This window comes from Apaloderma vittatum, unplaced genomic scaffold (genome assembly GCF_000703405.1).
Source record: "Apaloderma vittatum isolate BGI_N311 unplaced genomic scaffold, ASM70340v1 scaffold2071, whole genome shotgun sequence".
Classification (NCBI taxonomy): Eukaryota; Metazoa; Chordata; class Aves; order Trogoniformes; family Trogonidae; genus Apaloderma; species Apaloderma vittatum.
The window spans coordinates 35,873-63,849 of record NW_009697194.1 but is presented as its reverse complement, the minus strand read 5'-3'; the positions used below and the strand labels follow the sequence as shown (position 1 = coordinate 63,849).

At 52.7% G+C, this 27,977-nt stretch overlaps 1 protein-coding gene across 1 annotated transcript in view; it reads left to right on the top strand.

Moving 5' to 3' along the window:
• Positions 1-465: 465 nt before the first annotated feature.
• Positions 466-27,977, top strand: part of LOC104279955 (fer-1-like protein 4) — a gene marked incomplete at its 5' end in the record, with an annotated part of 36,133 nt that continues 8,621 nt past the window's right edge. Inside the window, 32 exons of the mRNA XM_009877434.1 lie at positions 466-554; positions 2,627-2,726; positions 3,755-3,846; positions 4,454-4,495; positions 4,596-4,757; positions 5,034-5,094; positions 5,421-5,552; positions 5,715-5,777; positions 6,385-6,469; positions 6,736-6,895; positions 7,115-7,298; positions 7,993-8,179; positions 8,365-8,729; positions 9,329-9,437; positions 10,185-10,383; positions 11,119-11,239; positions 11,870-11,970; positions 12,593-12,680; positions 13,908-14,024; positions 19,737-19,910; positions 20,155-20,271; positions 20,621-20,782; positions 21,072-21,231; positions 22,203-22,306; positions 22,635-22,766; positions 23,383-23,431; positions 24,118-24,224; positions 24,579-24,710; positions 25,373-25,483; positions 25,927-26,054; positions 26,537-26,707; positions 27,465-27,619. Of these exons, the coding sequence (XP_009875736.1) occupies positions 466-554; positions 2,627-2,726; positions 3,755-3,846; positions 4,454-4,495; positions 4,596-4,757; positions 5,034-5,094; positions 5,421-5,552; positions 5,715-5,777; positions 6,385-6,469; positions 6,736-6,895; positions 7,115-7,298; positions 7,993-8,179; positions 8,365-8,729; positions 9,329-9,437; positions 10,185-10,383; positions 11,119-11,239; positions 11,870-11,970; positions 12,593-12,680; positions 13,908-14,024; positions 19,737-19,910; positions 20,155-20,271; positions 20,621-20,782; positions 21,072-21,231; positions 22,203-22,306; positions 22,635-22,766; positions 23,383-23,431; positions 24,118-24,224; positions 24,579-24,710; positions 25,373-25,483; positions 25,927-26,054; positions 26,537-26,707; positions 27,465-27,619 (4,159 nt within the window). The remainder of the gene's footprint in view (positions 555-2,626; positions 2,727-3,754; positions 3,847-4,453; positions 4,496-4,595; positions 4,758-5,033; positions 5,095-5,420; positions 5,553-5,714; positions 5,778-6,384; positions 6,470-6,735; positions 6,896-7,114; positions 7,299-7,992; positions 8,180-8,364; positions 8,730-9,328; positions 9,438-10,184; positions 10,384-11,118; positions 11,240-11,869; positions 11,971-12,592; positions 12,681-13,907; positions 14,025-19,736; positions 19,911-20,154; positions 20,272-20,620; positions 20,783-21,071; positions 21,232-22,202; positions 22,307-22,634; positions 22,767-23,382; positions 23,432-24,117; positions 24,225-24,578; positions 24,711-25,372; positions 25,484-25,926; positions 26,055-26,536; positions 26,708-27,464; positions 27,620-27,977) is intronic.

The window sequence follows — 27,977 nt, the reverse complement described above, 5'->3', positions numbered from 1 at the left end:
GATGCCTCTGTGCCCTCTGAGAACAGGAGAAGGACGGGGTGGGGGCAAGGGACCTTTCCCTTTTGCCAGCCGCAAGGCAGCCAGCCAGTCTGGGTGTCAGGGGAATCGCAGCCTCGTTCCAAGTACATTGATCCCCTCCCATGTCCGGTCTCACCCTGCAGCTCAACAGCCCCAGGGACCGCCGCAGGCACAAGCATCCTCCTCTTTCCAGAGTGATGATGCTCCAGCTTCTTTAGCAGCTGAGCTGCAGCCCTGTGCTGCTGGAGGGGCTCTCACCAACCCCCTTCTTTCTCCATTCCCAGCTTCAGGGTCTGCCCTGGCCAGCAGGAACGTGATTTCCCACCACAGCAGGGTTTTGTCACACCTGTTGGTTCGGTTGCCTTGCAGAGGAGACCAACCAGCTGTCAAACGTGGGAAAGCCTGGCTGGGACAGAATTGTCACCTTCCTGCTCTCTGTGTTCACAGCTCTTTCGCTGGCCTCACTATGGGAAGCTCGTCATGGGAGAAACACTGTCCATTAAGGTTTACAACTGCAGCAAGGTTTTCAGTAACAGGTGGGTCCTTTGGTTGTTGGGGTGACCAGCAGAGGTGGGGGAAGAGACATACTGGGTGTTCAATTTTCTACTGGGACTATAAAATACTTATTGGAAATTTGATGGAAGAAAGAGTAGGATACAAAACAACCAGCTCCATCCCTCTTCTATAATTTGTATAAATTAATATATACAGCTGGCAGTGCTGTATAGATTAACTTACCTAAGGGGGATGATTTAGTCATGCCAGCAGTAACAGAGACTACCTAAGGATCCAGACCCCTACATGGGACAAAGGTAAAATAGGGCTCTAAAAACTGGAGTTACAAGAGCAGGACTGGCAGCAGAGTGGGAGCCAGCTCTCACCTTGTAGATCCGTGTGGCAACTGTGAGCGTGCTGCACCCAAATTCCGCATGCCTGTCAGCTGGGGAAAGCCATAAGGCTGTGGTAGTATGGTTTAACCTTTAGAAAAGGTAGTAATTTAAGTTTAAAGGGTCAGCCTGAATTTAAAATACTTCTAGGTGGCACAGACAAAATACTGTGAACTATTCCAGCAGTTGTAAAACACTTCAGGGAAAATCAGGAGTAGAGGTGACAGATTGAGCAGTGGTGGTGGAACAAGCAAAGAAGTAGAGGCACATGCATGTGTGAAACAAGAGGATGCAGGGAAAGGTGCCAGCTCTGATAAGGAAAATACAAGAACTGAAGGAAAATCAACAGGAACGACTTTCTAGAGGCAGTTAATAACACAAACCTTTTCAAAGCCGTCACCACCTTGCTGGGCAGGGTGTGGAGGAAACAGATGAGTACACATGTGAAGTTCTTAACGACAAAGGCAGAGCAGAAAATGTGGCCGAACTTTGTGTCACTGTTTACTGGATGCTTTCCTCATGGCAGCTGGATCAGAGAAATTGAATCTGACCGAAATGTCAATAGAAACTACTATAGGACAAATAAATAGAACAAACAGTAACGAATCACCAGGAACTGACGGCTCTGAGCAACGAAGTCCAGTGGGAAATGACTGGACTGGCGCTGAGAGCATCTATGCACGCAGCTCCACTGATGGGACCCAGAGTAATAGCAGGGGACAGATGCTACAGTTTAAAAGCAGTTGGTCAGTGTGCAAGGAAGATCAAAAAGAAATAGTGTAAAAGGACAGAAGGGAAAAATTTATTACACCCCTGAACTGATGGGTGGTCTCTGGATTTCTGTGTACGCCAGCTGCTCTGTGGCAGCACCACCAAGATGGAAGGGCTAGAGAGGAGGGGCATGAGCAGAGGAGCTCCTTCCCTGGAGGCAGGAGACTAGACAGACTCTGGTCTCCGCAGAAGAGGGAGATGACAGGGAATGCGAAAGATCAGCTGAAATGAAAGTGACTGGGGAACGATTCCTCCCAAGACTGTCCCAGTCCCAGGCAGGCAGTGAAACGCTCTGCCGGTGGTTTCCTCTGGGCCGTAGGAAGCTCTGCTCCATGCAGTGCTTAGCTCAGCTGCTCGCAGAGCTGCCGTGGGGACACGGAGGCCAATGTACACACAGGCTCCAGACAGCTGTAACACGAGTGTGGTTGGGAGAGGCAGCCTGCGGTCCCATGTGTGGTACCACCACTTGCAGGGAGCCAGATGGCCCTTCCCCAGGAGAAACCTCTTTGGAGTAGGTAAATTTTGGCCTGAGCTGCTGCAGATGTTCCTGCAGCTGTTGCTTTATGTGCTGTTTAATCCTGCGTGGAGACTCTGCTGCTTGATTTTACCTGGAAAGAGTCACCCCAGCTCTTGTGAGTGCCTGGACGCAAGCTGGGTCCCACGAAGCCCAGCTCTGCTGAAGGAGAGAGCTCCCTCGCACTCAGTGGACTGGATCTGCACAAGACTTTAACCACTGATGGCAGCTTGGTTGCAAGCAGCTCCCTGGCCACGACCAGGGTGGAGACATGACCTGCTGCAGTGTCAGTGAGTCTCAGGAGGTTCGCTGTCTCCACTGCAGTTCAGAGGGGCTGTGAGCAGGAGAGCAGAGACCCTGGCACTCTCTTCTCCCAGGGTGTAGGCACTGATGCGCGGTGCTTACCGTATTGCTTCAGCCTCTGGTTTTGTTCCAGGCTTCTTGGTACCCTCGTCCTCAGCCTGCAGCACCTGATGACATCTGGGAGGCTGATCCTCCGGGAAGCCCTGGTTGACAGGAACCACAGAGTCACCGGTGTAAGTCCTCCATGGGTGGCCTGACCATCAGTAACCAGGAAGGCTTTGTGGGAAACCTGGTGTGGCCCTTCCCAGCTGGATTTGGGGCTGAGGGGGAGTCCAAGGTGCTGCTTTGACCCTGGGAGCGCTGTAGTGTTCGTGCCGTCTCTGTGCAGGGATGCAGCTGCTTCACACCCCTCAAGTGGTTCTAGAAGCATCCAGAAATGTGTGGGGTGGGCTGAGGCCTCCAGACACCTGCTTAAGGCCTGAATGAGCAGAGGGAAATTTCATAAAACCTTGCCAGGTCTGGGTGGTGGATGTAGGAGGTGGTATTTCATTTGCTTTCTGCACCATGCAGTATGTGGGCTGCAGCGTTTGAAGCAGAGGGGACCTGATGGGGTGGGGGGACCCCCAGTGAGGTTTTGGGCTAAACATCCGTGCTAACTGGTCTGGGGCAGCAGCTCTGACACCTGCCTGCCCCTCTGCTCTGTGCCGTGGGTCCTGCTCCCCTTCTGCCCTAGTGCCAGGGCTCACTGGGCCCTCTGTGACAGTGGAAGATGAATGTGACCCAAAAATGAGCTGTTTCCTGCCAGCTGGGTGTGCTGACATGGTTCTGCGAGTGCTGGGCAGCCAGGGCTAGGTGCCAGGCCTGTGAGCAGGGCCGGGAGGCGGAGAGGTGGAGGTGGGCAGCCCTGTGATGTGCTTCTCCCCCGACTGCGCTTCCCACAGGCAACCTGACTCACTCCTGCAGTGGCACATGGGATGCAGCTCTGTGGCCTCCTGGCCATAACCCTGAGTGGCACAGGCATGGCTTTCCCGTGTGGCTGAGGTGGCTGGATCAGGGAGCTGGGCCAGGTGGAAACTGAGCATTTCCAAGAGGTTTTTTTTCATCTGATGCAACTTCCTGCATAACTGTTCACGTCAGCAAAGGGACAGGGTCTAGACTGACCCTTCAGCAGCTTCCACGCTCCCCTTCCCCTTTTCTGTGACATTTCTGCAGTTGTTTTGTGGCTGCCAAGCTCTCAGGCAGTTTCATTTTCTGTTTGTAGATCTACATTGAGTTGGATTTGCGCTACCAGCCTCCAGATGGCTCAGCTGGCACCTGGGTTGAAGATGACTTTGTCTATCAGATGAAAGACAGGTACTGAAATCCTGAGAGGAGCAAATTTCCAGGCAGCTTGTACAGCTGCCTTTGCCAGTGGCAGCCTTTGGGCTGCAATCCAGCCTCATTTACTCTCCACCTCTGGCCACACTGATGCATCTCTGCTCTACAGCAGCAATAATAAGCTGGTCTCCTGGAAAGAAAATACCTTGTCTTCACAAGGAGCCTGTGACTACAACAACCCACTGCACCCCGGGAGACCTTTCAGACTTGAGAACATTTCCGCAGCCTTCCTGGCTGACAGGAGCAAGACTTTGTGGTTGCAAAGTTGCAGAGAGTGTGGCTTTAGGCTGTAGCAACCCCAGGTGCCCTGCACACAGGTGCTGCCCAAAGCCAGGGGAGATGCAGGTATCTGGGCGGACAGGATGACAGGCAGCAGCAGGTTTTGGGGAGTGTCATTTCTGGAGTGCCAGAGGCAAAGCAGCGGGCACACAGCATGAACGGTGGAAAAGCATCGCTTAGAAGGACACTTGTGTCCCTGCCAAGAACCAGACAGGAGCGTGGCTGTGGCACTGTTACTTAAATGCACCAGTGAACAGCCGTAACACATTTGTTTTTTTCAGCAAAGCGTCTCTTTTTCTTACAGTTCTGAGTTAATCATCCGCAATCCTGGATTTGAAGAGCTGGAGTAAGTAGCCCCGCTTGAGCGTAACAGCTCACCCTCCTGGGTGGAGGGGAGGGTGCAACCTGCTCGGCTGACGATGCTGTGTGTGATGGGGGATTTGCAGGGCACCTGAGGGGCCGAGAGCTAATGAACTGGACAGGAGGGCCACTGCGCTGGGCAGGAAGCTGGCAAAAGGCCTGGAGACTGATGAGGAAGAGGAGGAAGAAGATTTCTATGATGTGTCTGAGGTGGAGGTCTCGGGCATTGTCTTCAGCCCTGTCAAGAGGTATCCATGGGATGTTCTTTTCTCTTTCCATGTGTGGGCTCTGGGGTGGAAGGTGCCAGCTCATGGGGGGATCCTGTATCTCTTTGCATTCTGCTTCTACAGAGTGTCTGAAGCCCTCAATCTCCAATGGCCCCAAACAGGGACTGTTCAGGATTTGCTCGTTCCCAGGGAAAGCGGCCATTATTTGCTAGGGTTTCTGTTGCTTCCCTTGTTGGGAGCTTGCTCGGGTCTGTGTAGATGAAGAGACCTGCTCACCCAAGTTGTTTTTCTGTGCAGCCGCTCCAGACTTTGCTCCGCACGGGACCTCTTTGCCACGCCAACCCCACAGAGCTTCCAGGTACTGCCCTGCTGGGTTTGCATCCCCTTGGGATCAGGAACTGAGTGGGGGCAGTGCTGCTGGGGAGGCTGCTTATGTCAAAGGTGCTGCAGATTTAACACTTCATTTCATTGCTTGTCTGAAAGAAAGAAATATCTCAAATACCTTTTTGGTTTGTCCTGGCTATAGCGGATTTCATCAGCCGGGCTTTTGCTTGTCCCAAGTGCCCGACCCTGGCGGTGAAAGGGCTCTGCAAATTCACTTACTGGTGTTGCTGAAACAAGCTCGAGAGGGAGCTGGACACAAGCGGAATGCTGGTGTGAAGGTTTTCTTCCCCGTTTTCTCAGGTCGGAATTAATATCATTGAAGCGCAGAAGCTGGTGGGGGTGAACATCAACCCCTTTGTGGTAGTCAAGGTTGGGGAGGAGAAGAGGCACACGGCGACGCAGAAGTCAACAAACTGCCCCTTCTACAATGAAGTACGTGATGTAGACACGGGCTCTGTCCTTGTCCTGCCGGTGTCCCAAGTGGCCAGGGCCATCCTTGCAGGGGATGCTCAGGATGCACCTGCTGTCAGGCAGGGGTGCTTGTGGGGCCATGCTTGGAGCCGGGGGCTCAGCTGTTTTGCTCTTCTCTTTCAGTATTTTTTGTTCGAATTCCATGAGCCGAGGGACATTCTATTCCACAGACTCATAGAAATCTCGGTAAGAATGTCTTCCTTCTCCTTCGTCAGTGACCGGTACAGCCCAGCACTTCTGCGTGTAGATGCAAGGGCTACCCCAAGACACGGGGTTTTTCTGAAGGTCGCTAAACCCAGCGAGCGCTTTGCTACACGATCTCTAGTTCTCTCCCTGGGAAAGGCTGCACATCTCCTCTGCTGGTGTGGGTTCAGCGAGCACCAAATAAGGCCTGGATTTTAGGAGAGCCACTGGCCTAGTCACAGCACAGCTCTGCCCTGAGCCAGCAAAATATGGGTGTAGGACTCTCCGCAGGAAAGCAGCTCTACCCTTGGTGCTACCATTGCAGGGGTTTGGCTTATCCGGGGCTGGCAGGAGCAGCAGAATTGGTTGCACATGCCTCAGCCCAAGTTGGAGAGAGGGCTGTGGGCTGGTGGGCTTCTGGGAATGGTTGGGCACGAATGGGTTTGTCACAGGGCTGATGAAGAGTGTGCATGAAGAGCTTACAACTGCTGCCTGAGCTGTGTGTTGGAACGGGCATCTCTTAGCAGTCCTGTCCTTCTCAGCAATGTCTGCATGTGCCACCCGGCTGCCCGCAGCTCTTGGTGCTCAGGGTGATTTGTGCCATTCGCAGGTTTTTCACTCGAAGAAGATACCGTTCCTGGGAACGTGCATAGGAACTTTCAAGATGGACGTTGTGACAGTGTACAGCCAGCCAGGTATGACAGCCTGTACCGCTCCCCGGCCCCGGCTTTGTCCGACGTGGATGTTTCCTTCATGCCCTGCTGGGCCTGGTGAGGGCTCTGTCTTTGAAGCACTTAGTTCGTTTGAGGACCAGCACTTACTTCTCCTCCCGGCTCTCTGAAGGCTGGTGACATCTCCTGCACCCTCAGAGGCAGGGTCAGGACAGTCTTTGTGCAGATGTGGTTGGGATGGGAATGGTAACCTGGGATCTCCACAGGGACCTCCTTCCCTTCCCTCTCAGATCACAGGTTTTTTCAGAAGTGGGCAGTTATCAGTGACCCCACAGACACCCGGGCAGGCGTGAAAGGCTTTGTCAAGTGCAACATCTCCGTCACCGCACGTGGGGATGTTGTGGGCTCCCTTCCCACCTCCTCCAGCAGCCGAGATGAGGACATCGAAAGGTAGGTGCAGCGTGGTCTTATGTGGCCCTGGGGGAAACAGTCACATCTCTCTTCACACTGCCTTTTTTGCTGATTTTTTTTCCCCCTTGTGGTGAGGAAAGACCCTGGGAAAGAGACCTGTGGTGGGGCGGGATCCAAACCTCCTGCTAGTCAGGGTGTTTCCCAGAATTGCCTTTCCTGCACTCCAGGAGAGAGCCAGAAAATGAATTTGTCTTTCAGGAACCTGCTGCTCCCTAAGAGAGTCCCTGCAGAGAGACCTTGGGCCAGGGTCTGCATCAAGCTGTATCGTGCCGAGGGCCTGCCCAGCATGAACGCGGGCATCATGGGTGGTTTCTCCAAGATCATAGGGGAGAAAAAAGTCTTTATTGACCCTTACGTGCAGGTCTCGTTCTGTGGGCAGCAGGTGAGTCTGCGGGGGGGTCTGCCTGGCTCCAGGCTGATCCTCCCTTGGCTGTGTCACAGCCTGGAGACAGGCTGGGGGCGGCCCAGGCTTCTTTTTTTTTGCTGTGTGGCCGTGGCTAGGTGAGAAGACTTTTACGGGACCTCTGTCTCGGCAGAGCACTGCATGGGGCACAGCCCCAGCCCTGAGCACAGGCCCTGGCTGGGCTGCTGGTTGTGCAGGCAGAGCGTTCGTACCCCTAAATACAGGGAGAGGGTTGAATAAATCCTGGAGTAGAAGTCCTTGGTGGCAAACTGAACTCAGCCTCACACCCTCAGGAGAGTTTACTGAGTCAATGGCCCTTTTCTTGCACCTAAGGCCAGAGTTTCTGGTCCTGCAATATCCATTAAGATGAGAATCAGTCCCTGGGCAGCCTGGTGGGCCCGGGGGTGCTCCTAGAGGACCCTGTGACTCTTCTTGGGCTGATGGTGCTGCCTGCTTGCTTCCAGTGTTTCCCTTGGTGCATGGCCAGGGCCTTGGGACAGGCCCTCGTGATGAGGCACAGCGAGACGTTGCTGAGACAGGGGCAGGAGCAGGGACCACCAGAGCCTGCCCAGCACTGTGTTCAGGCAGGACAGGAGGACACGCCATTCCCGGAGAGGCTCAGAGGCTCTGGCCACCGACTGGGACTGTGGCTTTCACACCTTCTCCTTCCCAGGGGGAAACATCAGTGGAGACCAACACCACTGAGCCCAAGTGGAACGAGCAGATCAGCTTCATCGAGATGTTCCCACCTCTGGCCAGGAAGATAAAAGTCCAGGTGCTGGATGATGCCAACGTTGGCGACGTGGCCATCGCGACACACTACCTTGACCTGCAGCAGATCTCAGACCCCGGCAGGAATGGTGAGGCCTGGCATGGCAGCTCCAGGCCATGCGCCCTCTGCTTGGCCATGGTGGTCTCGTGGAGGTGGGAAGCAGAAGTGGCTAAAGCGTGCTCACATCCCGGTGTCCTGGGCTGTCTTCTTGGGAGAAGGTGTCTCTGCAGCAGCACCCTGGATTGTAATTAGACCCTGTCCCTGTCGCTGCAGGCTTTAACCCCACGTTTGGCCCAGCCTGGGTGAACCTGTATGGCTCCCCCCAGAACTCGGCTCTGCGGGACATCCACAAGGACCTCAACGAGGGCATGGGCGAGGGGATCTTCTACCGTGGGCGCATCCTCATGGCAATCGCAGTGGAGATCTTCAGCAGCCCTAGCGTGGCAGAGAGGAAGCTTGGGGACAGGAGGAAAGGTGCTCTAAGCAAACTAAAGCTGAAGAAGAAAAGTAAGAAATCCAAGGAGAAAGCCAGAGAACTGAGCCAGCTGCAGGAAGAGCAGGTGGCCGAGGGATCTCAGGAGGCTGAGCAGCCTGAGCAGGTCACTGTGGAGGTGGAAGAGCTTCATCCACTCCCCGAGGTGAGTGCTGCAGTGCTGGCCTGCAGCATGCCCAGGCCTCATGGGCAAGGGGCTGTGGCATCATTTGCTGGTGGAACAGTGCCCGACATTGGGCCATCCAGGGCTCTCTGAGCCTCTGCAAGGGCCAAAACCACACCTGCGGCCCCCAAACTGTCTCCCACGGTAAGGCTGGAGCATCCCCACCTGCACTGCCTTCCCGGTGCACATGGGTGTTATTGCAGGGCACATGCGTTTGAGCGTGTACTTGTTCTTCCCTGGAACCAGGGAGCTGTTAGGTGGCTCTGGGTCTCTACTTGGCCTGGGAAAGGCAGGCAAGAGGCAGCTGTGCTGGTACAGTAGCCATCCCTTAGCCTACAAGCCTACTCAGTGGCTTCACACAAGGATCAGCCAAAGTCATGGCTCTGCACCAAGGCCCCAGGATTTCCAAGAAAACTTGTCCCACATCTGGCAGCCCAGCAGTGGTGACCTCAGCAGCATCCCACTGATGTCGCTTGAGAGGACTGGCAGGCACTGGCCGTGCCCTGGTACTCCCTGAATTTCTGCTGAGGCAGTGTTTTGGCACACAAAGTTCTCAGGCTAATTTATGTCTCCTTGCCCAGAATGCGTTGGGGAGGAAGGAGGAATTCCTCCTTTTTGCTGCCTTCTTTGAAGCCACTATGATGGACTCCTCTCTCAGCTCCAAGTCTGTCAGCTTTGAAGTCTCTATAGGTGGGTATTCTGTGCCCAGAAGCTACGGGCACAGTGTGCATCTCCCTCTGACAGCCCAAGTCAGCACTGCGGTCCCAAGGTGCCAGCCCTTGCGCAGCTCGTGCCTCTGAAACAGAAACTCAGGAAGGGATGAGGCATGAAGGCAGGGAGCGTGCACAGTGCTTTAATTACCTTAAAAGTCTGGATGCTTTTCTGTGGGATTAGAGATTGCAATATTTGTGTGAACCGCCTGTTTGGGGAGAGCTTTGGTGAGAAGTGGAGGTAAAAGAAGGTAGAGGGATTTGGGAGCAAGAAAGGGAAGCAGAAGAAGGGAAGCTGGGATACTGGGGTTAACCATGTGGTGCTGAGGCGCTGGGACAGTGGGTGATGTGGAAACAATTCTTGGAGAGCAGGTCCAAGCCCCCATGTGCTAAGTTGGGTGGGAGGAGATGCATGATGCTGAGAAGCCTTCCCGCGTGGCTGCTGCTGACCCCAGTGCAGGGCTGTAGATGGCAGTTAGCAGGCACTGGGTGGAACTGGTGGAAGCTGAAGGCATGCGCAAGGACTTCCTTGCAATTGCCCAGCTCCCTCTCAGAACTTCTGGTTGTCCATGTGATGCCCTGATAGTTAAAGGCTATGGAACTGCTAGTTCCAAAAGCAATGCACGCCCATGTGCTTCTTTTGGCTGGATGGTGCTGCTCGGATTTTACAAGCTAGCAAACCCGTTTAACAGTGATCTCACTTTGCTGTTTAATGCTTAACTTCAAGGAAACTATGGCAAAGCTGAAGAGGTTGTGACCAAAGAAAGGAGGAAAGTGGAAAAGGGAGAACCGAAAGAGGAAAAGCAGGCTTTGCTGGACTCTGGTTCAGATGGTGAACTGGATGTTGAAGTCCTGGCTCCAGCTTCAGCAGCACTGAACAAGTCAGTGACGAAGAGCCAGAGACCAGTGCTCATGGACTATGACAGGTGAGTCTTTGTCCTTCTTTCCCATCTGCCCTGGTCCTTCCTCACCTTCCCAAGCTGGTTATTCCAGATGTTATTAGAAGTCTGCTTAGCAATGTGAGTGCCGTTCCTTCTCTTTCCAGCCCTGCAGCTTGCCATGACCGAGCTGGCTGCTGCTGCCCATTAGCCTACTACAGTGTCTGCTGTTGTGTGCAGGTGGCCAAGGACAGAGCTCCTGGGCAACTGGGACCCCTCAGTGACAGCAGACCCTTCTCTGGTTAACAAGCAGCGTCTTAAGGGCTTGATTCCAGGGGGGAGGAAGGGGATGAGTACTCTGGCACATGCTATCCCGTACTGGGCAGGCAATACACATACAGAAGCTCTTCTGATGATATGTTAGCTCTGGAAATACTGCCTGGTTTGTCCCACACACCTGTCAATGTCTTGCGGTTTGTGTGGTGAGCCCTGTGCCTGCTACTGCAGCAGCAATCTCAGCAGCATCCCACGCTCCCGTCAGCCTCGCTCATCTGGACACATGCTGCTGCCTCTCTGCTGGAAACCCTGGGCACTAGTTTGGAGTAGCAAAGGGCAGGTCCAGCAGCTTGCATCGGTGTCTGTGGTGCAGGGCCCAAAACGACTGCTTCTCTGCAAGGAGAACAGAGCCCAGATGCTGCTCCTTGCGCTGGGTGTGTGAGTGCTGTGTTACGACATGGCTTTCTGCAAACAGCAGCCATAACCTCCTGTGCTTGCTGCCCTTAGGTCATACAGCTGCCTGCCCATGACACATGAGAAACCCTGTGTGTACGTGTGGAGCTACTGGGAAGATCACACCTGGAGACTCTGCATTTCCAACTGGATTGTCAAGCTGGCAGAGCGTCTGGTAGTGTGTTCAGGGGGTCGTCTGTGGCACGGACTTTCCTGCTGTGCTTTCCTTGTAGCACGTGGGGTTGTTCTGCAAGACGCTTGCTTTAAACATCCTGGCTTGCCACACGAGTCTGTGTCTCTTGCATCTGCCCTTCAGATGTGTGGGGCAGGGCAGTGAATGCAGGCTCCCTGCCTGTGCCGTGCTGCAGCCTGGCAGTGGCTCCTGGAGGTGTGAGTGACATGACGCTGGGGACGAAAAAGCTCCTCTGCTGCCAGTCCTGAGCTGTGTGTGTGCTGGGAAGATGCTGCTGCAAGCAGACTCTCAGCTCCGGGCTGTCATCAGGGGTGTGCGTTCTCTTTGCAGAGCTTTGCCTTTCCCTTTTGGGCTTAGAAATCCAGGAGCAGAGCTTGCCACTGTGTTTCAGTGGCTGCTCAAGGACTGAGGCACAAGGTGTCGTAACACCAGTGTTAAGGTTACCCCAGGATCCGGAGAGTCCCTGGCAGCACAGCGCTGACCTGCAGCACTCTCATGATGCCCAGCTCTGCAGAAGGGCACAAGCTGCCTGTGGCAAATGCATCCTTGCAGTATTTCGCTCTGACCTCACGGTCAGGAGCAAGCTTCCTGAAGGTTGTGTTTTCCTCACAGGAGCAGGGGCTGGACGATGTGGAGAAGCTTGTAAGAAGGCCAAAAGCTAAAGCAGAAGAGCGGCTCAGAGAGGTGCTTGATGAATTTGTAGCTGGATGCAGGTTAGCATGTCCCTGATTTCCTAAGATTTCTTGTTTCCAGGTTAGGAAGTTGTATCATGTTCTGCCTGGACTGTGCACAGCCTGCTGTCTTGTCCTCTTGAAGCTGATGAGCAGAAGGAAACCAGGACAACCTGGGGAAAAGAACCTGTAGCTCTTCAATCTCAGAGAGGAGGCCCCAGTCCTGGGAAACACAGGGGCTGGAGATTGCAGCCTTGATCTTCCTGGACTCCTGAATGTTTTCTAAATATTAGGATGTGGCCCTTAAGGATATAGTTTAGTGGTCATGGTAGGGTTGGGTTGACGGTTGGACTAGATGATCTTAGAGGTCTTTTCCAACCTTAATGATTCTATGATTTCCTGGTGTTTCAATCACTGCAGCTGCCTGGTCCAATATGCATTTCAGTTCCTAGACTTGCGATGGCAACAGTAGAGAGGAAGCCTCAGATGCTGAGCAATGCCCAGTCAAAAAGCCTGCAGAAGAGAGGACATTGCAGAGGCAGCGAGGGTTCTGATGCATCTGGATTAGTGCTGGGGATTTGGAGCTTGTGCTGCTGCTGTGTGGGCTGCGCTCTGCCTGCTGGGTGCAGGGGATGCAGACCCTGTGCTGCTTTTCTCATTGCAGGCAATATTCCCTCAGCGCAGAGAGAAAAACAATGGCACATCCAAACAACCTTGACAGATGTCGGATGAAATACCTCATGCGCAACATCGTAAGCTGTGGGGCTTGGTACCGGAGCTGGGAGCCCTTGCAATCCCTGCTCTGAGGGGTTGATTCTGGAGGACCAGCTAAAACTGATGTTAGAAATGAAACTTGGGGTTAGGACCATGACATCAGTCATAGGCTTTTACTTCAGTAGCTCCCTCTTCTGCTCGGAGCAATACAGTTTCCAGCACAGGGAACAGAGGCAGGGACTGGCCATGGCTGCCTCCAGTTTTATGCAGATGCTGTGCCCTGATGCCATCCTTCCTCTCCTGTGGGGCACGTGTCGCTGAGCAAATGCAAGTTGCTGCCCAGTAGACTGTTGGAGGCCTTTTGCTGCAGGTTTTTCCTTCAGGAGGTTTTGTGGAAACTCACGGAAACCCACTGCCCCTGGAAACTCAACCCATAGGCTGTGTACCCATCCAGCAGATCTACAGCCATCCACCTGCCTGTCCCCGGAGAGCGTAACCTCTAGGCACTCATAATCCCGCAGACAAGGCCAGCTAGCTGAATGAAAGCACAGCATCACAGCGCAGCAGAGCTTTGAAAGCTTTGAGAGGCTGACCAAAATGCAGTGACAGCAGCAGGAAATAAAATTTAGGCCTGTCTGTGTCCAAGCTCCCTTCCCTCTGCCTCCCCACATCATCACTTGAGCTGTGGTGAAGGTACTCTGTTAAGCCTGAGACTCTCAGAAAGATAGGACCAACTCAAGAGATGAGTTTTCTGTCCTTGTCAATCCATACTGGGTTTGCAGCCTGCATTCCGCCTGGATTTCATTATTAGTTTTGCTTCATCACAAGTCTCTCCTCAGATATGTGCACTATCACCTAACGGGCATGAAAGTCCAGCCCCAACTTCCCGTTTCCTATGTCTTTGTATTCCCGTACTTCTGTGGCCCCAAGATGCTCTTTGTGCAGAGTCTCCCCCAGGCACCATCTGGAGCCTTAGACCACCAGCTTCCGAAATGCTTGTTTATGTCTTTCTGCCCCAAAGGATGCAAAAGCTCATGGAATTCATTACCAGTCACTATCAGCAGAGCTGCTGAGTTACTGAGTCTTCAGTTCTTGGCACCCTTCACTGAATGGCTCAGGATGGGCTCATGGGGGTTTGCTCTCAGCAGCTGGGGAGTGAGCTGTGGTGGAGGTCAGGGCAGGATGGATGCGATCAGCATGGTGCCTGCCAGGGCAGGGCATGCCTGGGGCACGGCCGGTGTGTGACAGCTCTGCTCTCTGTTCAGATCCTGTATGCAAAGCAGGGGCTCCGCCTGAGGCAGCGGCTGACTCGAGCCAACGTCAAGGAGAAGGTTAAGGAGACAAGGAGGGTCCTGGCAAAGCTACGGTTCATGGCTAAAGAGGTACAGCTGCTCCCGGGGCACCCTGTTTCTGGGCGGGAGAGGCTATGGGCTAGCTGCCAGGGCTCTCGCTAGCCTGAGATGGGGATTTTCCTCTGCTGTCTTTCCTTGCTATGCAAAATCCCAAGTTCCAGCTGCTGGAAGTTACCATATTTCACCCATTGGCTCTTAGGAGGGATGAGGCTTGGCAGCTTTGCAGGGCTGTTGGCCACAGAGCAGGGATCCAAGCAGCTCGGCAGTGGGTTAGAGGCAGAGCTGGGCCTGCTTCAGACCACCTGGTCCTCCCTACCCTCTGCCTGGCCAGCGCAAGGCCGTGCCTGCAGCAGGGCTGTGGGAAAGCAGCTTTGCCTGTGCTGCCCCTGCTCCTGCCAGGGACTGACCCTGGACACTTTCTGCAAACTTGCGCTGAAATAAAGCCTCTCATCTATAGCAAAGACTCTCCATTTTCAAACCTTCACTGGCTCTATTTTAAGTAAATCTGGAAAATCAGTGTGTTTGTGTAGTATAAACTGGAGTGCAACGTTTGCTGGTGGAAAGGTGTTGCAGTTTGGAGAAGTCTTTCGCTAAGTGAAGTCAAATCCTTTTCACACCTGTACCTACGTGAGGGTAGACTTTAGCAGGAAGATGTCCCTCCCTCCCAGCACCAGGAGAAGCTGTCCTCAGGCTCCAGTCTCCTGCCCGACTGCAGCTGATCCCACCCACAGAGAGGAACCTCCTCCCTTTTTGCTCCCTGTGGTGGGATGGGGATGTTGCTCTCTCTGTGGAGCCAGCCCTGCACATACACTTGCCACTTCAAGTCCCTGACTAATAAACCGCTTCAACTACTTGTGTACTGAAAAACTGCAAATGCAAATACCAAGTACAAGTGCAAATGCTAATGGCAGGGAAACTGAGACGAGGAAGAGAACTTAGAGTTTAAAATAAGTTATTTCTTCCGTCTGTGCATTGACTTTATTGCAAGTCCTGCTCTCAACCCGACCTGCAGCATTATGGTGGGCACTCATATGCTGGCTAGGATGTCAGTTAACACGTTCCTTCCCATGGATGAACACTCAGGCTCCTGTGTGGTGGTTTGGCCCTGGCGGGAGGCCAGGAGCTCACCAAAGCTGCTCTATCACTCCTCCCCTTTTTTTAGATGGACAAGGGAGAGGGGAGATGCCACAAGAGGCCCGTGGGTTAAGATAAAAAAGCAGTTTAATGTAGCAATAGCAAGTGCCACACGTGGAAGCAAAGCAGAACAAAGATTATTCTCTGCTTCCCATCAGCGGGCAATATCCGGCCGCTTTCCCAGGAAGCAGGGCTTCAGTAGGTGTAGCGGTTGCTCCTAAGGACAAACACAAACAGCGAATAGCCCCCCTCCCTTCCCTCTTCGTTCTTGCTTTTACATCTGAGCTGACGTCACATGGTGTGGAATACCCCTTTGGTCTGTTTGGGTCAGCTGGCCCGGCTGTATCCCCTCCCAAGATGTTGCCCACCCCCAGTCTACTGTTGGGGGGACGCTGGGAAACCACAGCCTTGGTGCTGTGTGAGCCCTGCAAAACCCAAACCCACAGCCTTGGTGCTGTGTGAGCCCTGCTCAGCAGCCGCCAAAACACGGGGGGGCTATCAACACCTTCTGACTACCACCCCAAAACCACAGCACTGAGAGAGCTGCCGGAGGAGGATTAACTCCACCTCAGCCTGACCCAATATATCCTGTCAAAGGTGTGGGATAAAATGGCACTTCTCTGGTCTCGTGGGGGCTCCCTCCCCCCAACACGGCACACAGCTCAGTGCATCCTGCTGGTGTTCGAAACAAAAAAAACAGGTGATCACAGATCCTGCTCAGAAACCTGCTGTGCTGCTTTGGGCTGGGACAGAGTTAATTTTCTTCACAGTAGCTGCTATGGGGCTGTGTTTGGGACTTCTGTGCTGAAAACAGTGTTGATAACACAGGGATGTTTTTCATGATCCCTGAGCAGGGTTTACACAGAGTCAAAGCCTTTTTTCTCCTCACCGCACCATAAAGGAGGCTGGGGGGCACAGGGAGTTGGGAGGGCTGACAGCTGGGACAGCTGACCAAAGGGCTGTGACCGTACCGTGCTCAGCATATAGAGCCGGAGGGAGGGCGGATGGGATGTTTGAAGCGATGATGTTTGTCTTCCTAAGTTATGTTATGTGTGTTGGAGCCCTCCTTCCCTGCAGATGTCTGAACAGCTCCCTGTTGGAAGTGGGAAATTAATTCCGTAGTTTGCTCTGCTTACATGTGCATCTCTTACTTTGCCTCCTAAGCCCATGAGGTTTCTCACTTTTATTTTTCCATTTCCCTCCCCCATCCCAGCAGGAGGGGTGAGTGAGTGGCTGCGTGGGGCTGAGCCGCCGGCTGGGTGCTTGCCAAGCCACATGGCAGGGCTGACACTTTCAAGAAGCATGTGCCCACTGTTAGACCCTTCATTGGCTTCTGGATCTCCAAACAGCCGTGCAGCCAGCAATCCCTCCTGCGAGGAGATGAAGCTTTCACCCTGTCAGGGGAGGGAGGACAAGACACGTACCGTTCCTCTGCTGTGGTGACATTCCTCTCTTTCCTCCCTCCAGCCCCAGTGCACCCTCCCCGATGTACTCATCTGGATGTTCAGCAACAACAGGCGTGTGGCTTATGCGAGAGTCCCTGCACAGAATATCCTCTACTCAGTAGTCGAAGAGGAGAAAGGCAAGGACTGTGCGAAGATCCAGACTGTCTTTATGAAGGTAAGGTTTGTACTGAACCAATGTGCTCTTGCTTGCTTCGTGCAGCTTCTCCCTCCTTGCTTCCAGCCCTCCTTCCTGAAATCCTGGAGTTTGCGAGGAAACACAGCTTATTCCCTGACTGCCTTCTGCCTCTGCCGGTGTGGTGCTCTGTGACCTGGCTGGCTGATGGGGATCGTTGTGGTCTGAAGGGGACGTGGCTGAGATGGGAAACCTGCTGAGCTTCCTGTGCTTTCAGGTCCCTGGCTTACACACAGGTGAGATCTTTGCCAAACTGGAAATCTACATGTGGCTTGGAGTAACCAAATACGCGAAGAACTGTTTGGTGGAGCTGCCTGAGGAGTTCAAGTACCTCTCTGAGAGCGGACAGGAGGTAGCCCAGCTCTCGGCGTACAGTCCTCCCAGCCAGCTCAGCAGGGATGGTGAGTGCAGATCATGGCTCAGCCATGAGCAGGAGTGCAGAGAGATGCCAAGTCCTGCCCCAGGGTCAGTGTCTGAAGAGCAGGACCTGATGTGGCATCTCCATGGCATCTCCAAGGCATGACTGGGATAGGCAGGTCCCGCTTGCTCCCATGAGGGCGTGTTTGCACACTCACAGCTGGAGTAGCAGGAAAGACAGGTGCTTTGTAGGTACTAAATGTGCTGCCAAACTGGCAACAGGCACGAGGTCTGCCCCTTCACAGAATCACAGAATTATTGAGGCTGGCAAAGCCCTCTGAGACCATCAAGTCCAGCCTGTGACCCAACACCCCCCCATGGGCCAGACCACGGCACTGAGTGCCACATCCAGCCTCTCCTTAAACCGCCCCCAGGAGCGGTGACTGAGGCCTGGTGGTGCTACCCCACAGCAGGTGCTCACAGCAGATGGCTGCACATGTCACATGTCATGTCCTTCCCCGAGGTGTCTGGGGAACTCATGGAGCTTGTCTTGCTTGGCCAAACCTTTTGAGATGTGCTGGCCTTCTCAAGAACCACAGGGAGTGCTCCAAGTGTACCCATTCCTTGCAGGTTGTGCCCACTCCTACCTGGCTAACACTCTTCCTCATGTAGTTTTTTGGACATCTGCAGGAGTGGACTGGGGAACTGGGACCCCTCTTCTCTTTTTCCTTTCAGATTTCAGCTATTTCCAGCTCCGAGCCCATTTGTATCAGGCTCGAGGGATCCTCCCTGCAGATGACAATGGCCTTTCAGATCCATTTGCAAGAGTGGTGTTTTCGACTTATTGCCAGACCACTAGGGTGAGGCCACTTAAACTCTTGCCTCTGCCATCTTGGGGGCTTGGGGAGAGAAAAATCGTCATATCCTCACTGGCTTGTTGAAGGGCAGTGCTGTGGCAGACCTCCTGGAAATTTTGGAACTCCAGGTGTGAGATATTTGTGTGCTCTGGGCAGTGTAACTGTGTTCAGGAAACATTTGACAAAGTGTATACGTATATATATGTCATTGAGCATGATCTCAAAGGTTGATTGTCATGTGCTAGTTGGCCCCAAGTGCTGATTTCTCACTTTTAGCATGTCACCTCCTGCAGGTGCCAGCTGCGTGCAGCTGCGTGGATGGAGGGGTTCAGCCCACGCTTTGTCACTCTCTTTACAAAGTGTCTGTAGTTTGTTTCTGCTGGCTGTGGCACGCTCAAGCCTCCTGTCTCTCTCTGCAGATGCTGGAGGAGACACTGAGCCCCATGTGGAATGAGGTACTTCTGTTTGACCAGCTCATTATTGATGGGAAAAAAAAAGAGTTGAAAACCGAGACCCCCATGGTTATAATCAATCTTTTCAGCCACAATAATTTTGTAAGTATGGCCATGCTGCCCTCTTGCTGTTGTTTACAAAGCAGGGAAGGCAGAGGAGCTCTGTGGGGGTGCTTTGAGTGAGCTCTTAGGAGCCACATCTCTGGTTTCCATCACTCAGCTTGATCCTGGTCCACGGGTGGCGGTGAGTCCTGAGGATTGTGGCTGAGTTTGACGCTTTCTGCGATGAGCTGGGGTGAATTTGCTGGCTGCAGCATGCAGGTGGCTCAGTGATGCCCTGAGCCAGGGCCTGACGAGCGCTCGGTGCATCTGGGATCTCTCCTCTTTGGAGAAGCACTCTCCCAGCTGCCTGCCCTTTGTCCTTGGCAGGCTCACGTTGCAGAGGTCTCCTATCCAGGAGATGATGTAGCTCACAGGGCTGTTCCTTCCCATCTGTCCCCCAGGTGTCATCTTCCATCCCTTCTCAGTCCTCCCTTTTATCTCTTTGTTAGTACTTTTTGAAGTCACATTTCTCTCCTGGAGCCTCTTTGTTATCGTAAGGGCGATGGCGTAACTTGCACCGGATTCTCCTGCGTAGCTCAGCAGCTTTCCTGGGGCCCAGTACAAGACAGACACTGACGTACTGGAGTGAGTCCAGAGGAGGCCACCAAGACAGCTGGGGCTGGAGCACAGGACTGAGTGAGCTGGGTGTATTCAGCCTGGAGAAGATGAGGCAAAGTCAGTGTCTTGTTGCTGCCTGATGGGAGAGAGTAGAAAAGGTGGAGTCAGACTTCTCTTGGAGGTACCCAGGGGCAAGATAACAGGCAATGGATACAAGTTGGAATAAAAAGAAAAAAACAAGTCCAACTTGATATAAGGAAGCAATTTTCACCTGGAGGGAGTTCAGATGGTGTGCCTGGAGTTCAGAGAGCCAGTGGGATCTCTGTCCTTGCAGACTTTCAAACCCTGGCTGGAAGAGACTCTGAGAAACCTGATCTGGCATTGACGTCCTCTGGTGCGTGGTCCCAGGCTGTTTGCCAAGTTCTGCGTGGAGATGGGCTGGGAGTTAAGAGGAGCTGCTGCAGGTGCATCTCATCTGCTTGTAGCTCTCTGAGCGGTGCGGAGGAAATCAAGGCACAGGCTTGCAAGGGGAGAAGAGCAATCTTGGGGTACCCCAAACTGTCTAGGATTAGTGGTGGTCTTTGCTCTGAGGTGGTGGTGAGGTAACAGAGTGCTGCTTTGACCCATTCCCCCCTCTCTTGCAGGGCTCCCCTGAGTTCCTTGGCCAGGCCTTTGCTGTCCCACAGGTGAAGCTGGTTGATGAGCCGTACACCAAACCTGCCCTCCAGTTCTTTGATTTCTACAAAGGCACCAAAGCAGCAGGAGAGCTAATTGCCACTTTTGAGCTGATTGAGCTGGATTACAGTGGCTACTTGGAGGTAATGAGCTTGTAGGAAGATGCACGTGGCTGCTGGCTCTCTGGGCAGAGTTGTGTGGGTGAGGAGCTGGTTGCATGGGGCTCACCAGAGGGTTCCCTGTTGAGAGCCACATCTGGCTTTCAACTAAAGGAAGGATGCAGAGACAGAGCCTTGTCAGCCCAGATCAAGAGGGGAGGGAGAGGAGGTATGGCATGGAGTAGAAATGGCTTTCGTCACTTGCTATGCCCTGGTTCTGTCTGTTCAGCCATCAGTGCCTGAGGATGTGGAGCCCAAGGAGCCCGACTACCTGGGAGACCCCCAGGCTGGACGATTCATCATCCCTGAGGGCATCCGGCCGGTGCTGAAGGAGTTTCGCATAGAGGTACGATGCCTTCTGCAGTGCTGGCTCCCCACCGGGCTGCCCCAAGCAGCCAGCAGTGGCCTGCGCTGAGGGCAGGGCTTGAGGAGGGAGTTGGATTTGGAGCTCAAACGTGCCTTTGAGGACTGAGCAGATGCCAGAAATGGAGGTACTTGACACAAGGGAGAAACCGTCTCAGCAGTTTAACAACCAGAGCTGTTGGGTGGCTGGGCTGGGAGAGGGGCCTCACACCTCCCTTGGGGTCTGTCCTGTGGGACGAGGAGGGCGGTGGCTCTGGGCTGGTCGCAGGCTGCATGGCCGTGCCATGCCTGGCGTGTCTTGAGCAGAGCAGCAGCTTCGTATTGTGCTTCAGATCCTGTTCTGGGGCCTGCGGGGCCTGAAAAGGGTGAACTTGTTTGAGGTGGATCAGCCCCAGGTGATCATTGAATGTGCTGGCAAGAAGGTGGAGTCAGAGGTGATTGTGACCTACAAGGAGAACCCCAACTTCACCGAGCTGGTCAAATATATGGATGTGGTGAGTGAGAGGGAGGGTTCTGCCATGCTAGTGTGCATCGTGGCCATCCTACGCCCATGCACTGCCTGTCTGCACAGGGCAAGGTAACCTCCCCCCCTGAGTTTTTCTCTCCCATGGCCACATAGTTCAGCTGCAGATCAGTTGTGAAACTGCCCACCAAGAGCAGTCTCTCTCTCTTGCCTGTCACTGCAAGGCTTTGGGTTTTGGGCAGAGCTGCAAGGCATCGTCAGCGAGGCCACAACAGGTAGTGCCCTTGCTCCTGTGAACCCCAAGCACGGTTCTTTTGCAGGAGCTCCCAGAGCAGGTCTACCTGCACCCTCCCCTCAGCATCTTTGTGGTGGAAAAGCGGGCATTTGGACGCACTGTGCTGGTGGGTACCTACGTTGTGTCCAATGTGATGAAATTCTTTCCCAGAGAGCTGGAGGAGGAACCAGAAGATGTCCCTAAAGGTGAGCTACTCGATGAGGTTCCCATGGAGGTAGCAGTGGCAGAGATCCCTGGCCCTTCCGCTCCCTCCCTGCCAGGTAGCAAAGTACCCTCCAGAGCGGCTGAAGATGCCCAGTGAAGGCACAGCCTGGGGCGGGCTGGGGTTGGAGGAGGCTGCAGCACTGGTGTTGGGGAAGCAGCAGCAGCAGCCAAGTGGTGGAACACTATGTAAAGCCTGGCATCCGTTTCTGGGGATGACAAAGGGACATTCCCTGACTGCTTTCTTTAAGGCTAGCTTAACGTTTGCCTCCTCACCACCAGGACTGTGGCATGTGGCATCTCCCTGGATGTCTCTCCGAGGCACTGTTTGCCCTACGTTTGTAGAAAGTAGAGGTTTGTGAAGATGCTTTAGTCCAGCAGGACGTTTAGCTGGGGCGAGATACTACACAGTAATGTATCCCTGTAAAAACTTTGTGTCTAGATTCAGAGATGTTTAGCCTGGAAAGGACTATTTCAACCCTCTGCATAGCCGGGCTGGAGAGTTGTCCCCAGTGAGACCTCCATCACACTTTAGTGAGTTCTCACACCGCTGGTTCAAGGTCTGTTTGTTAGGTAATGGATTCACCACGAAGCTCTATGATAGCAACAGCCAGATCTCCTGAAGGATCTGGAAGGATGTAAATAAATAAATACATCATGAAGTGGAAGAAACAAAGGATTGATCTATCTGTGGTCGTTTCTGAGTGGGGAAGGTGTATCTCATAAATCTAAATTCCGGAGAGTCAGCAACAAGCATCTTGATGATGGTGGCCAGTCTCAGCACTGTACTTGGATTTCCAATAAGATTTTTACAGGGTCTGTTATCAAATGCTTTAAAAGCATATAGTGGGGTAACAGGAGGGGGTTTCCTGTAGAATAATAATTGGCCAAGAATTAGGAAGCAGTGGGCAGAAATAAATGCATGGAAACACACAGCTCTTTCTCTTCATCTCAGCTCGGAAAGTCTCATCCCAGCGCCTTCCCTCTCAGACTGTGGTAACCATTGGCTCAGCAGCGGGTGACCCGGGTCCCAGTACTCACCCCCTGAATCTTATGAAGGTGAGTGATGTGTTGGGCCCGTCAGATTTCAAAGTTTGGAAAGCCAAACTGAAGGCTACAAACAAAACCTCAAACGCTCCTCTCTCCTACCTGTTCATCAGCGCTGCTGCGAGTCTGGCATCTGGCACAGACCTGTGTTTTGTTGTGCCTTGGAAAAACGTTCCTTTTGTAGCAAAGCACAATCCTGGGGCTACAGGTAGCTTTGCACCACCTGCCTTAAAGCTGAGCCTCTGCCAGAAGCTCCCAGGGCACTAGAGGAGGGTGCGTGGTGGAGGGTCCTAGGTGGTCATTTCCTCCCTCTGAACCCTTTTCTCTGTGTTCTTTTAAGGCTCCTTTGAAGAAAATTCCTATCAATAAGCTTGTAAAGAAGAAGGATGAATATGAAGAGGAAAAACCAGAGCTGGAAGAACTGGATTGGTGGTCCAAGTACTATGAGTCCCTGAAGGAGCTGTATAACCAGGTAATCTTTTGTAACGCTTGCCATCAGAGAGGAAAAGTGGCTGCACTGGCTTGAGGAAGATGTTTTCAAGAGCTCTGAGTGTCGTAGCCACCCTCCTGGCATGGATCTGCAGGAAGATGTGGGCTTTAGTGTGTTAAGCACACTTCAGGTAGCCAGGTATCAAGCATCCACCAGCCAGGCTGATTTCAGCAGGCTATAGATGTTGAAACATTCCTGAGGGTCGGTGCACAAGTGGTTTTGAGAAAGTGACTGGGCTTTCATTGAGGCACTCCTGAAAATGTGACATTGCTGATTTTCGCTGCAATGCGGTGGGTCTCAGGCTGCTTAACCCTGTCCAGGCTGTCTTCTTAGGGTGTGCTGTGGGAGCAGATCTCCCCCACATTTCCTTCTTTGCCTTGTGTCCCTTAAATCCCAATCACAAAAGGCGGCAGGAGGATCTAGGGAGAAGAAAAGGTCATTAAGGCACTCAATGGATCCTCTCCTGCAATGATGTTAGTGATGGTCAGTGATCTCAGGCATTACTGACTCTGCTGGCAGGAAAGTTTTGACAGAGTCCTAAGCTTGGATGGAGAAATCTTTGTTGTCAGGGATGTGGGGGTAACTGTGTGTGTTTCAGACACGCAGTGATGAGGAAGATGCTGAGAATGACGACTTGAATGATGCAGGTGAGTCCTCTAGTAATGCTCAGCTCTTCTCGGGGGGAAGAACCAGGACTTAGACCATCCCAGAGGGTGCTCGACTTGTGAGAATGGGGTCTGAGCAGGTCTGCTGCTCATGTTTGCGAGGTGCAAGCAGCGATTTGCCTAGCAGAGACCTGGGGAGGTGAGACAATAAGTATAGAAATGATGTAAATCCTATTTAAGGAGAATGCCAGAGGGTACCATCACGCCATTGGTGCTTAAGGGATCTGAGATCTTTGGGAAATAGAGCAAGGATGTCCCTGCTCTGTCCTTGTGTTGCTGGTGCCTCAGGGAAAGGCTCAGCTATTCTCCCTCCAGGCACAGCTGCATGTGCCCGACGTGGTAGTGATGCTTCCGTCAGACAACCACCCCAAGCAGCAGTCTGTCAAATAAGCATCCATCCAAAGAAGAGGGTTGGCTCGCGCTCGTGCCTTCCGTGTGGTCTCTTCCCACTTCCATCCTAAGTAGTAGCCATGCAGTCAGGCAAGCCTGTGCCAATTTTTGTCTCCCCACCCATCCAGCCACGTCTAATTGGGAAACCTGAGTAAGGGCACCCATTACAGACAGCGGCAGCTCCAGTCAAAACCCTGGGTGAAAGCAAAAGCTGTTACTGGGGCCATTTCAGACGATGGGAGAGATCAGAGCATTTCCTAATCTCTTGCTGTTTCTAGATGGAGGGAATTTAAATGCATCCGCCATTGACATTGAAGCAGAAGATGAGGCAGTAATTGAAGCTGAACCCCCTCGACCCAAGAGGAAGGTCATCGCCACCCTTCAGGTGATTATTGGGGTGGTAATCTGGCCTCTTTCAGCCTTGGCCCTTTGTCCCTGTCCTGCTCACCTCCCTGCAGTGGAGTTGGATTGGCAGGAGGACCTGCAGTGTGTGCTGGGCACCTGTTGTTTCTGGGCTTTGAAACAGGTAGTGAGACCTTGGGGCCAAGCTGGGATGTGTGTGCATGTCTGGGGGTGGACCTGGGAGGGTAAGGGAAACCCATAACATCCCATAGCGAGTAATACAGCGATGAGGTAGAACCAGGTGAAATGGCTGAAGCAGGGAAGGGATGGTCTTTGTGACTCTCCTCCCTTCTAAGATGGTACAAAAAGGCCCCAAATTACTTCCTACTTATTTTAGATCTACAACTCTGAGCTAGAAAATGAGTTTGATAATTTTGAAGATTGGCTGTGTATATTCCCCCTTCATCGTGGCAAGGCAAATGAGGATGAAGATGGAAACGAGGATGAACATTTTGTGGGGAAGTACAAGGTACTGTATCACTTGAATACGTTTGTGCTTCATGTGAAAGAAAATCTTTAGGACAACCTGTATTTCAGAGCCTGCTGATGCCAGCATGTGTGTCTAAGGTGATGTGGGGCATTGGCCAGGGTACTGTTGGTGTCTGTTGAAGCAGTTGTGTACTGTGGTTCTTTGTTAGTGGATAAATGCACCGGATTTAGATTTTTTAGCTCTTGGAAGGAGAAAGCATGAAGGATAAAGGATTCTTGCTCTGGCCTCTCAGTATATTCAGTATGCAAATAAGAATTCGTGAGCTTCAACTGGTTTTAAAATTGGTAAAACGTTTAAAAGAAGCATCATCCTCCCACCCAGCAGCTCTTGAAGACTTAAATATCAGCTACAGAAGCTGACTTAAGAAGGTCCTTAGAAAACCTTTAGTGTCCCCTGTCTTTGGGAGTCCAAAGCACCTGGAGATGTTCAGATCTGGCATCGGCAGTGGCCCGACAGCCTGACTTGTGAACAGGACTGCCTGGGCCATGCTCACATGGAAAAGACTGTCCCCACGGGCACAGGGTGTCTGTGGTCTGCGTGGGGCAATGGCTCTGATTTTCCAGCTGTCAGGTGAAGCTGGTCTTGGTGGCTTCAATCACATCTAAGATATCTAGTTGTTACTTGCAGTGTCTTTTCTGCAGGGCTCCTTCTATGTCTACCCCACTGAGGAAGCTGGCACGGAGCCCAAGGTCTCCCAGGGTGTTCCAAGGAACAGACCCATCAAGGTTCTTGTAAGAGTTTACATTGTTAAGGTAAGTCTCTGGTGGGGGTGGAGGACCTCCTGCTGTTTTCTGCTCGGTAAATATGAACGATCACACTTGTGAAAAAATAGTTGCTGACTTGAAGGCTCTGCCAACCCAGTGGATGTCATCAGCATCTTGTCCCTGGGGAGCCTTCCGTGCTGTGTAGCTTCAGAAGCCACTAAAAATCCAGATGAACATTTCTTGGCTCCTCTCATCTGCTTTGAGACAGGGAGCAAGTAGGTGGGCCAATAGCTGGAGACATTGGAGGCTTGTTGAGTGGCAATTTGGGTGGGAACAGATGCCTGTTGTGCTGCCAGGGCAGCTGCTGGAGGGGTCTGATGAGTGGACTTGGGTGGTCTCAGGTCTGTGCAGGGTTCGTTGTGCAGGTTGCTCTCTGCAGCTGACACATGGCAGTACCTCTTGTGTATCCCAGTACCTCTTGTGTATTCCAGGCTACGAACCTGTCTCCAGCAGACCCCAACGGCAAGGCAGACCCCTACGTGGTGGTGACTGTGGGGCAGGTGCAGAAGGACACAAAGGAGCGATACATCCCAAAGCAGCTCAATCCTGTGTTTGGAGAGTATGCAGGAAGTTTTCATCTAACAGGTTTAATAGCAATAGTGCAAATCTGGGGCTCCCGCTGTGGCCCGGCACGTGTGGTCTTCTCCTCCCTTCTGCTGGAAACTCTTGTGCTGTAGCACAAAGGTCCCAGGCAGGTCTCTTGCTTCTGGCTGACGCAGGAGCCATAAATGTTTTGGGTTAGGAGGGGAGCACTCCCGAGGGCTTGATTTAATAGACAAAGCAGCAAGCCAAGCAGCAACAGAGCACTGGAGGGACTTTGCCCTAGCTCCAGAACCTCTATCCGAGGGCATACATTCCTGGAAAAAATAATTCCTTTGTTTGAACATGTACACTGAAAAATACGCGCACCGGATTTATGAAGAATTGAGCTATCAGAGGTCTTTGAGTTGTCCAATACGGTTTTTAAATGTGTAGGATGATCAAAGCAGAGCTTTTGCATCTTCTTTGTTGATTGCCCTCTCCCCATCTGCTTCTCTCCAGAGTTGTGGAGCTGACAGTCTCCTTTCCCATGGAGTCAGAACTCACTGTGGCCGTATTCGACCATGATTTGGTCGGCTCTGATGATCTCATTGGGGAGACGAAGATTGACTTGGAGAATCGATTCTACAGCAAGCACAGGGCCAACTGCGGAGTGGCTTCTCAGTATGACATGTAGGTACCGGTGTGACACATCGGGTTCATGAGACACGTTCTGCTAACCTACTAGCTTTGCAGGATGGAGCTTGCATCCACAGTATCCTTTGAGTATGTGTCCCACAGATTCACCCCAAGCTACATGGGTAACTTCACCCGCTTTAGACTCATAATAGCTTTGTGTGATAGCTCTAGTTCCTCCTGTGGACTAATATGTTTTGCATAGTGCAGCAAAAAATTCTTTAGTGCTTTCATGTTGATGTTCTGTAAGAAAAATGCGCGTTTGACATTGATGTTATTTGGACGTATTTCAGGAAGTAGGGTGGTTTCTCTGGCAGTAGCTAACTCTGTGAACAGCAAGACTCACGGCATCTGTGTTCCTTTGGCCCCATTCAGTATGGCTTCTCTGGTGTCCTTGCCCAGTTTTCTGTAAACTTATCTTTTCCTACCCCACTATTAGAGAATTAGCTGTGGGCGTGGAGCTGAGTCCCCAGCACTGCTAAAACCTATCTCCCACTTGTGAGCAGCAGCTGGAATTGCTCCTGTTGCTCCTCTGAAGCTAATGTGGGGTGTAAGCCTGGCTTGTTCCAGGGCACGAGAGCTCATTAAGCTTTTAATTCATTAAACTTCTTGTGTGTATGTGGTTTTCCCAGTGAAAATCTGAGCAGGGAGCTGGTGGCCTCTCCTGTGGTGTAGAGAAGGCTGTTTCATAGCCCAGGCAAAATCTCATTGTGCCTAAGCTGAAGATGTTCTTGGTGTTCTTCCTTCAATGCAGAAGTGGCTACAACATGTGGCGAGACGCCTTCAAGCCCACACAGATCTTGGATAGTTTATGCAAGAAAAACTCACTCCCTGCAGCAGAGTACAGACACGAGGAGGTCAAAGTGAACAACAAAGTATTCAAGATCCCTCCAGAGGCTTTTCCTGAAGGTACAGAGGGCTTGGAGAACCACAACTGCTCCCTTAAACAGCTGCTTGTGCTCAGCAGTGTGTGCTGGTGAGAGGCTGGGAGCCCCCCAGCCTTTCTTCCCTGAGGTGGCACGGCTGGCTGCCCCCGCTCTGTGCCCGGCATGGCCTGGCTTTCTGGGTCACCGTGGAGAGTGTCCTCGGTGCTCAGTGCCCTGCTTTCGGTGGATGACAGTGTTGCACTGGAGGAAGATGTGAGCCAAGCCGTTAGGTCCCAAAGAGGCTTCCCAGGCACTGGGTGGACCAAAGTAAACCTGCTTGCCCGGCAGCGCTCTGCACGGGGCTTTGATGGCTTGTGCAGACACACAGCTTGTTCTGGTGG